General features: G+C 46.0%; 1 protein-coding gene across 3 annotated transcripts in view; it reads left to right on the forward strand.

Annotated features, from left to right (window-relative positions):
• Positions 1–345: 345 nt before the first annotated feature.
• Positions 346–10,465, forward strand: part of LOC132029007 (caspase-1-like) — an 18,173-nt gene continuing 8,053 nt past the window's right edge. The window contains exons 1-4 of one of the 3 annotated variants that reach the window (XM_059418451.1): positions 346–454; positions 1,231–1,494; positions 3,780–3,839; positions 9,138–9,253. In XM_059418451.1, coding sequence (XP_059274434.1) covers positions 448–454; positions 1,231–1,494; positions 3,780–3,839; positions 9,138–9,253 — 447 coding nt within the window. In that variant the 5' untranslated portion in view covers positions 346–447. Of the gene's footprint in view, positions 455–1,230; positions 1,495–3,779; positions 3,840–6,140; positions 8,020–9,137; positions 9,254–10,465 lie in introns of those variants that run through there. The other 2 variants (XM_059418452.1, XM_059418453.1) reach the window with 2 other exon arrangements.

Here is a 10,465-nt window from a genome sequence, read left to right on the forward strand (position 1 = left end):
CCAGCCTCCAGAGCCCTGAGAAATCAATCCCTGTCCTTCAGAAGCATCCCTCTATGGTATTTCGTGCTAACAGCCTGCATGGACTAAGCTGCCAGAAGAGGAGTGACTCTCAGATCACACATCCTCCTTCCAAAGGCAAGGGAGAGACAGCACTGTGAGTCGAACTCCAAGTGCACTTTTCAGTTCTTCTCCCAGCCCCGCTCCCCTCCTTCTCTGACCTGATCAGAGTGCCGGGAAAGAAATTCCCCCAAAGATACTCTCCTCCATGTCCATGCAGGCTGAGTTTCTGGGAACTGTTTTTCGTGGGGGCGGAGGAGGGCGGGAAACAAAACAGGATGTCTGTGCGGGAGCCCTGGGCATTTCTCAACGAGCGCCCACACCCTGCTCAAAGGGAAGGTGGGTAAGCTTTCAGTTTCAGATGCGCATTGAGGCTGAGAGAGAAGAGCCATGGCTGGTGAGTGTCCCGCTGGCTAAAAGGGCCTGTCTGGGGGAACAGGGGCGCTGCTGGTCTTTAGGTCTCTGGGACTGTTCCAGTGGGCACAACAGGGGGTGGGGGCCGCTGGGGGGCAGGCGGGAGGGCAAAAGGAGGGCCCGGAGACTCCCTACAGCCTGAAGAAAGGCAAGGCCAGGACCAGGAGGGAACCGGGGGGCTCCGCTGGTATCCTGGATCTGCTCTGTGTTCCCAGCTGAATGTCAAAGGCTCTGGGGTGATAGAGGGTATAGAAGTGGCCCAGGAAAGGAAATAGGACATCACTTACCTTTTTTCTTTTTTTTAAGATTTTATTTATTTCTTAAAGAGAGACAGAGCGAGAGAGGGAACACAAGCAGGGAGAGTGGGAGAGGGAGAAGCAGGCTTCCCGCCGAGCAGGGAGCCCGATGCGGGGCTCGATCCCAGGATCCTGACCTGAGCAGAAGGCAGAGGCTTCATGACTGAGCCCCCCAGGTGCCTCTAACTTCATTATTTTCTTGTGTGGAGCTGAGGCAGGTGGGGCACGTGGGGGCCAGTCCAGGTTTTCAGCGGCGAGTGGCCGGAGAGAACCTCTGTCCTCAGACTGCTCAGTGAGTGACCAGGGTCAGTGCTGAGGGGGCAGTGAGAGACACGGGGGTCTTCAGGGGGTGGGGGGGGAGGGACGTCTTTCCAATCGAATCTGAAGCAGGCTACTCCTTGGAGCTGGCGTGAGGGGAATGAGACTGTTTTCATGACTTGAGGAATCCTTGTGCTTCGTGTAGACAAGATCCTGAAGGACAGACGGAGGCTGTTTGTCAGCTCAGTGAGCCCCGGGACCCTCAGCAGCTTGCTGGATGAGCTCTTAGACCAAAAAGTGCTAAACCAGGAGGAGATGGAGAGAGTGCGATGCGAAAACGCTACCACGACGGACAAGGCCCGGGCTCTGATCGACTCCATCATTCGGAAAGGGCCACAGGCCTGCCAGATTCTTATTGCTTTTATTTGCGCAGAGGATTCTTTCCTCGCAGAGAAGCTGAAGCTCTCAGGTAAGGGTCAGGGCACAGAGGGCCGGTGTCCTTGTGCCCAACGTTTGATTTCTTTCTCGCTCAGGTTAGTTTGCAGACAACTTCCCGTTTCCTGGCTGCAGGGCCCCATTTCTGTATCAGGGGCTGGACCGCAAGTGTTCTGCTTCCTTTTTGCTCCCGGTCCTTTGACCTCAGCAGCCTTCTTCTGACTGAAGCTCTTCTCCCGTTCTGAGTGTGCCACAGCTCCTTTGTGGGACTTCATGAGCCGGTCTGAGAAGCTTCGTACTTGATTCTCCAGTCACCCTGGCGAAGCACCGACTCAGTCTCTCTCTCTCTCTCTTTCTGTCTCTCTCTCTTGTTAAAGTCCGGGGCTACCTGGGAACTTTCGTAGTCATCTCACATAAAGACTCGGATACTTTTTCTAACATCTCTCCAAAATCTGGCTCTCCAAGAGCAACAAAATATATTTAGGGATGGTGGAGCCCTGGGAATAAATTCAGGGCCTACAGAAAAGTAAGGGTTTTAAGTGGACGCTTCCTTCCAGTTACCTCTTCACATATTCCTCTGAGCAGGAGTGTCCACTAGTGTGGCTCTGGGCTGCAGAACGTTCTGTGAGGCCCAGCCCCTGACCTCCAGTCCTTCTAAGAGCCCGAGACCAGGGGAACGGCCCCTTCTGTGGTCACTTAGTCCCTCCACACTCCAGTGGAGTCCAGCCCCTGGTCTCTTCAGCATTGGCTAATGCCATTTAGAAAGCGATGTTCTTTGAAAACGAGAAGCCCTTTTTCCTGGGGATTGGTTGAGGGCTCTGCCTTCCAGGTGACATAGCAAACATCCGTGGATGGATGGTCAGTTTCTCATGTTTCTTTCAGTAACTTGTTCACTTAACAAATCCTCCCAAATTAAAGACAACCAGTGAAAAATGGTCAGGATCTAGAATACTTTCACAACAGCCAGAGAGCTCACCCTGCCCCCCTTCCTCTCCCTGCAGAGTCCTAGAGGCGCTTGTCCAACCCACCAGGACACTGCAGCCCAGGGTCCACCTCTCTAGTCATTACAAGATGCCTCCCTGGTCAGGTTCGACATGGCTTCATCTCTCCCTCATCCATCCGCCAACTGTTGTAGGTCCACAGGCTGTGACAATGAGATAGAATATTTGGATGCACTTTAATGGGAGAGATCTTTCTAAAATAAAGTTCTTGATTTAAGAAGACCTTCTTCCTGTTGCCGTAAGAAGGCCTCCTCCAGAGAATGTTCTGGCACTCACTGATGCTTAATTGACTCCAGTCTCAAGGGGAAGGATGGGAGAAACTGTAGTGTGCTGCCTTCTCCTTGACACTTCGACTCCCCTCCATTCAGAGGAGGGAAATGGACCATATTTTGTCTATGGAAATCCTGTCTTCCATAAGTACTACAAAATGAAGATCGGGAGGCATTTCTCATGTGCTAGCTTATGCCAATTCTGAAAGTTTCTGGAGTAAGCTTCTCGGGTGGGTGCTGTCATACTGAGATTCTCCTAAGACCTTCAACAAATTTAAACTCAATTCTTGTCCTTAAAATTGACAATCATAAAAGTGATCCAAGAGGATCGATGAACAGGTTTGGTGATTTTATGCCTCCAAACACTGTAACTGCAGCTTCCCACTGTTTTCCTCCTCCAGCTATGGCTTCTGCTACCTAGTAGGATGGATGCAGATTACGGAGGTGATGGTCAGGGATCCCAGCACGTGCGTCCCCAGAGGGTGGCCTTGGTGGGCGGGAGAAGTAGTGTACTGATCAGAAGCCCACAGATGATTATGAAGACGGTTCGCATGAGTATCCTGGCTTGTTCAGTGACACTTGGGAAACAAACTTCACCAACTGAGGGTCGGCCAAGGGTCACCTCATTCTCATTTTCTGCTGCGATAAGTCTTTGCAAAGCTGAGTGTCCATGGGCACGTACCTGTTCTTTTTCGTTTTCTCTCCCAAGTCCAGGTCAGCTCTGAGTTAGACCCTCAACATGGCATGCCCGTGTCAGGCAGCAGTGGTCACCCCAGGAGCCATCTTGAGACAGGAGAATTAAGAGATCTCTTGATTCTCCCTCGGATGCTGTCTCAATACCCCTTCATCTTAGAAAGCAGAAATGGGAGAGTCACTTGCAGACACTCCTTTGTTCTGCATCCGGGGGAAAGTTCTGGTATCTCAGTGACAGGTGTGGTTCTAGGAGGCAGGCCTGCAGAAGGTGGGTTCACTAGGGAGGGTCTAACACATCAGGCAAGATTCTCCAGAGACGATAAGCCACCATTTCTGTGTTCTGAATCTTTCCTCAGGTCCGCCATCTGGAAGTCAGCTTAACACAGACTCTGGAGTAGCAACTCTTCCTGCACCAGGTAATGGTATTTTCCAAGCAAGAACATTTTCTGAACCTCATCTTTCCTGACATTAATTCTAGGTTCATGGGATGACACCAGGGTGAGAGGGTGATGGGTTACTCTCATGGATTGATCCCAGGCCTTTCTCTCTTCTTAATCCTTGCTTTAGTAGAAGCCAACCCTGTAGTTTACTACCACGTTCATACGCCCAAATCTAAACGCATACCAAACCTGACTACCCGCTGGAACCCCACACTTGACTCTCTAGTACCTACTGAACACAGGCACTCATGGTTCCCTGCGGGAGCTGAGCTTGTCGTCCTTCCCCTGCCTTGCTTCCCTTTCCACTTCCCCTGTCCTAGTTAATGGCACCACTATCATCCAGCTATTCAGACCAGAAACCTGAAATAGCGTGGGTTTTCTTCTTCTTTACTTCCAACATTCCAGTGGTGGCCAAGCTTACAGATTCCTCTCTCAACTCTAGATTCCGCCCTCCACTTTGATTTCTGCTACTATATTTCAGAATCCCAGTTCTCACAGTGGCCTATGGTTCTTCAGCTGTAACTCTTACTATGTTTGTCTTGTCATTAAAGAATTAAATCTATCCTTTTCTTGCACTGGACTTTAAACTTTATGAGAAAATTAGACACATCTGATTTATTTGTAGATAAGATCCCATCACCGTAGTTGACTCAGTATGCATGCAATAAATGTTTGTTAAAATAGTATTTCACTGCATAATTTCATCAAAATTGCTAGTGGGCTAGGTCATGAGAAAAAGATCTGACATACATCAACTGTGTTATAGATCTTGCTCTATGGACTGTTTATAGAGGAATGAATAAGACAAACAATGTTCCTGCTTTTACTGATCCCATAAAAATACATGAAGAACAAAGAATAGGTATTTAAGGATTTCTACCATCAGATTAAAGCTCGTCAAAAATTTAGGGATGGAAATGACATGACACACAACCGTATCAGCTAATATGATCCCAAACAGTAGTAAGTTAACCTGGTGTTAAGTTAATCTACCTTACTGAAAGATTAGTCATCAGATGACTTTTTAATTAAGAATTCTTATTGAGATAAGATCTTAAAATATTAGAACTCTAGACACATTCATTCATTTATTCATTAATTTATACATTCAGCAAGCATCTATGTGTTTATAAGTATTTTAAGCACAAAGATGTGGGAATGAGATGTGGGTACAGAGATAAGGATTCAAAGACATTGTACTTTTACCAAGGAGATTCAATATAAAAGAAAGAAAAGATCCTAGCATCTAGTGGAAAAAATGTACAGTTTTAGGCAATAACATGGCCTTTCCTTGGAGCATATATTACAAAAGGATCGTCATCACTGTGAGAAAGAGAAATATGAAAGCAGTAGATGGCCAGGAAGTTAGTATTAGGCCCAGTGTCATAGAAGAAAGATGAGAAGCTCCTCCCAGAAATCTTCAGTGGGGATGAATCATTAAAACATGGCCCAGTGTGAATTTGATGGGTCCAGAGAACTCAATGGAGATAATGAAAGAAAATGTACTTCATGGGGCAGATGGCGAAACAGTTAGAAAGCCTTTGCAGGGGTATTTCCCATCATGCAGAACTTTCTAGAGACAGGGCAAAACTCTTTAAGCTGTGCCTATCGTTGAAAGAGTGTTTGTATTTCTGACAGAAGACAAACACAACAAAAACCCATTTAAGATTTTGGACACTGTGGGCAAAGAACTCATTACTGGTGTTTTGCATGGCTTGTTGGAAAAAGATGTTCTGAAATTGGAGGAAGCAGAAAAGAAAAACAATTTTATATGCTAAACCTGAAGACAAGCCTCGGGTCTTTCTGAAATCTGTGCGACAGAAATGGCAGGAGGCAGGTCAAGCCCTTGTCCAAACTTTCATTAATATGGGCAAATATTCCACCAGTGTAAAAGGTAAACTGAAATCACTTAATGATGGGTGTCTCAAATTTTCCAGATTCTACTTAACTCCAAGGCCCCTCCAGGGTCCTCCATAATCCCGCCATCTTTCCATTACTAACATATAATTTTTACTAAACTGGTCATCATCCTTTGAGAGGCCACCTTGCCTTTTGTGGGAGGGGACCCACTTCCCAGTTAGCTAGCAAGTTAGGTCCCTGTGCTTCTGTTACTTATAGAAGAGCGGATTGTGGACTCTGGGGACTAAAGGATATCTGCACGTGAACCCAGATTCTGCCCCTGTAGACACTCCATGATTTCATTCCAGCTTCTTCATCTCACTGGGCATCAGTCTCAGCATCTGTGACATAGTGACAATTCTGGTAACTTTTTCACAGGCGAGGGACATCATGGCGGACAACTCTGAAGACAGTAGCCCTCATCCAGAACTCTCCTCTGAGCTCCAGACACACTTAGCTCTAGCTGCACAACCAACGTTTCCAGCCAAAGACTCCATTGACTTCACAAACTTAACGTCTACAGAGTTAAACCCTTGATTTCCCCCATCAGATCTGTTCTGCTTCTAACCCTTTCTATCTTGGTGGACAGAATGATAATCCAGCAAGTCGCTCTGTCTAGAGCACAAGTGTTTTCTTCACAAGGGAAGAGTAGCTCTCGGCAGAGTGCAGACCACACAGGAGGCCGGGAAGAAACACAGGATGAACACGACACATAACGAACAGGCACCCAGGAAATATTAGTTCTCACAAGTATTATTTCACTTCTAATGTTTAGATCTTTTTAGTGCTTACTCATTCCCATGTGTCACAAAAACATGATCAGGAGAACAGCTGACAAGTGCCCAATCTATTAAAACTCTTGAAGATTTCTGACCTAGATTGAATTAAAAATATTACTAGAACCTAAATAGCCTCTAAGCCAAGTTCACCAGCGGCACACTTGATCCGCTACGGAGGTTAAGTTCAAACCCTAGCCCTGACATCTCAGAGTTGATCAATAATAATAACTATAATAATAAATAATAATAAACTAAAGGCAATAGAAAACTCTAGCTTTCTCACTGTACCAAATACGCTTTTTCAACTAGTCCCTCATGGGGAAGGGGTGCCCACCAGGACACATGTGCTGGTCGGACAGAGCTCCAATATGATGACCTCGGCTCTGTTCTCATTAATACATGAGCTGGTCCTTATGCAGGCTTATCATTTCCTCTTAAATCGGGGATGGAATGGAGACAATTTTGAAAAAAAAAAAAAAATCCGAGATCACTCAGCAAATGGGAATTGAAACTGAAGTCATAGGAGCTTTGAATAATCTGAGGCCCCCAGGAATCACCATGAACACCAAACTGAAAAGTTCAGGCTATCGGCAGAGTCTGAGGTGGCACCCGAAGCCTGGGGAGCTGGGTGAGCTGGGCTACTGACGTACAGAAAGACCTTGGCTGGGCCTCCTGGACATGGATATCATTCTGATTCATTTCATTTAACAAACTCATATATGTACATACGATGCAACAGGCACCGTTAGACTGAGGAATAGCTATTTGGACGCCAACTGGCCAAGAGAGATGGCTTTGTCTTACGTTGCATCAGTTTCTTCCTTTTTGTATCACTTTAAGGGGTTTCTTGAGCATTTCATTAAGTAATTGAGAAGAAAGTTAAAATTTTTATCTGAACTCCGAATTCTCTCATTTCTTTTTGTGTGCCTCCAGGCGAATGGAACCCCCTTTGGGCAGCAGGCTGCACTATAGCACCGAGGGACTCATTTTCATGTTAACTAAATATGAGATAGAAATCCTATCTAATCCCCAATTTTATCTGCAAACGCAGTACCTGTACCCAGATACAACATGGTCATTAGGAACTGATGCTTATTAATTAGGATGTTCACCAATCCTGGAAACAGAGGTGACTTCTGCTGGGAAAATGTACCCTCTGACCAGAGACTAGCCCAGGACCCTGGACGACCTTGCATTGGTGGAATCTTCTAGAATACAAAGGGAGTGTACATGTCTCTGTTTAAGAAATGTTCAGAACATCTAGCTTCCTTAAGAACTTACAATCTGCTACATCTACAGAGGTTGGGTTTGTATCATTCAGTGTAGAAAGACATTTATCACAAGAATGTGATTTAAAAACTAATGGAAACGAATGAATGAAATAAGAAAAAAGTGTAAAATGTGAAAACTGAAAATTTTATACAAGATAACATTGCTTTTGTCGTTTAAGTAAAAGACTTCTTGGTTGGCTTGTGTCACTGAGCATGAAAATTTATTCCTTTAATGGACAAACACCTTGTTACATTAGCTCTTGGCAAACTGCTCAGTTCTGTCTATGAAGAGCTCTTCCTCATTCCTCCAAGGGTGGGCTCAGGACTTTCCCGGCTTCTTGCACAGTCTCAGTTAAGGGAGGCCACGCAGGGTCTGACAGTCCTACATTTCTCTAGGAATTAGGTCAGGATGAGTCAGAGACAAACTTCTCCACATGGTAGGAGGGATTTTCTCACATTGGAAAAATGGTTGGTTCACATGTTGGGGGCAAGGACACCCAGAGTATGTTAGGGTCACTGACAGACAACCATCTGGTCAACCCTGGAATGTAGGGCTGGTTACTAGAGTTTCTCCTTTAAGTCACTGACCTCGCAGCTGGGTGAGGAGCCACCGCGGCCTGTCTCCTCCACGAAGGTCACAAGTGCACATAGTTGGAGATTCCGCTCCATGCGTGTGTGGGTGTCTGTCTGTGCCACGTGAGCTGGGAGTGGACTCAGGAAGGCACTCTCTCTTAGAGCAGAGCTGCCAGCCACACCCAGTGACTCTGGGCCGGAGCCATGACCAAGTAACACATGCTGAGAGGATGTGATTTTGCATCCTATTAATTAAATACCCTATTAATTAATTTCACTGGTTTCTTTTTTGTTTCTGACCATGGACATGACAAAATTTTGAATGGCACATGTGGCTCAGTCTCATTTCTAAGGGACAGCACTCCAGTAAATCTTAACTCAGGCAGTTCTTGCTCAGAGACCATAGAAGCTCCACATGGACAAATGAGAACCCCAGAGTAAGACCACTGGAAAAATCAAACTGTTTTTGCTGAATATAGAAAGGCTAAATATGATCCCAAATTATGAAAGTATTTTCCTCAGAATTCTCAGAAACCTACACTTGCATTTTCAGGGGGATCTGCTTCCTCTACTAAATCATCCTGTTCTTTCCTACTCAAAATACACCTCCTTACACTAGAAGTTGGACATAATTATAACCCCTACGCGCTGAAAGATCTTCCCATCATCTCCCTCCTCTGTCAGTATTCTTAAGTGAAAATTGGGTCCCAAAGGCAGATATCCTAATTGATGATTCATGCTATATCCTGCAGCTTTTGAGGACACCGTGCAGCTTTTGGGGCCACGTGAACCAGAAGAACCTCCCAATACGCTCAAGCTTTGTCCTCATGAAGAATTCGTGAAACTCTCTAAAAAAGAGGCTGCAGAGGTGCTGTGCTGGGTCCACGACATTGAGAATAAGAGAGAAACAACTGTTCCCACCACACAATTTCCTAAAACACTGATGGCAGAGTTGGGAATGAGGAGAGTGGCAATCTTATCCTTAGATGCTCTGAGCAAGGAGGAAATCATGTGGACCTCACACAGACTCCGATTCTCTTTCAACCCCACGACAGAATGCAGATGTCTCATCTTGTTCATTTATTTGTTCTCAAATCTATTTGTGATTTAGGACAACTTTAGCTGTCATTACTGAAGCGAAGTATTTATGAGAGAATATGGCTGAGTAATGGTTGTTTGCATTCTAGTTGAAAAGCCTAGACATGAAGCATTTTCTAAAATATAGTTAAAATCTGCATAGCATTGTATGTTGATGTGTTTTTAAGAAAAAAAAAAAGTACCCAAATAATAATGTTACCGAGGAAGAAAGACCACTCATGTATTCATTTCTAGCTGGAGCCAGTGGCAAGCGTCTCCTGGCTTCTACAGAATTGTATCTGAATCTTGAATGTGAAGACAGACTTGACTAGGTAGAGAAGAGAGAGGAGAGGGTAGGAAGTCTTCTAGTCTCCTGAAGATTCTTAAGGAACCATCCCAGCTCTTTACTGGGTCCTGCTGTGGGCTCTTTATTTTTTTTTTTTTTTTAAGATTTTATTTATTTATTTGACAGAGAGAAATCACAAGTAGATGGAGAGGCAGGCAGAGAGAGAGAGAGAGGGAAGCAGGCTCCCTGCTGAGCAGAGAGCCCGATGTGGGACTCGATCCCAGGACCCTGAGATCATGACCTGAGCCGAAGGCAGTGGCTTAACCCACTGAGCCACCCAGGCGCCCTAAAGATTTTATTTATTTATTTGTCAGGCATAGAGGGAGAGCGAGCGAGTGAGCACAGGCAGACAGAGAGGCAGGCAGAGGCAGAGGGAGAAGCAGGCTCCCTGCCGAGCAAGGAGCCCGATGCGGGACTCGATCCCAGGACGCTGGGATCATGACCTGAGCCGAAGGCAGCCGCTCAACCAACTGAGCCACCCAGGCCTCCCTAAAGATTTTATTTATTTATTTGTCAGAGAGAGAGTGAATGAGGGCGAGCACAGGCAGACAGAGTGGAAGGAAGAGTCAGAGGGAGAAGCAGGCTCCCTGCGGAGCAAGGAGCCCGATGTGGGACTCGATCCCAGGACGCTGGGATCATGACCTGAGCCGAAGGCAG

The sequence above is a fragment of the Mustela nigripes genome, chromosome 1, assembly GCF_022355385.1.
Source record: "Mustela nigripes isolate SB6536 chromosome 1, MUSNIG.SB6536, whole genome shotgun sequence".
In the NCBI taxonomy this organism is placed as follows: Eukaryota; Metazoa; Chordata; class Mammalia; order Carnivora; family Mustelidae; genus Mustela; species Mustela nigripes.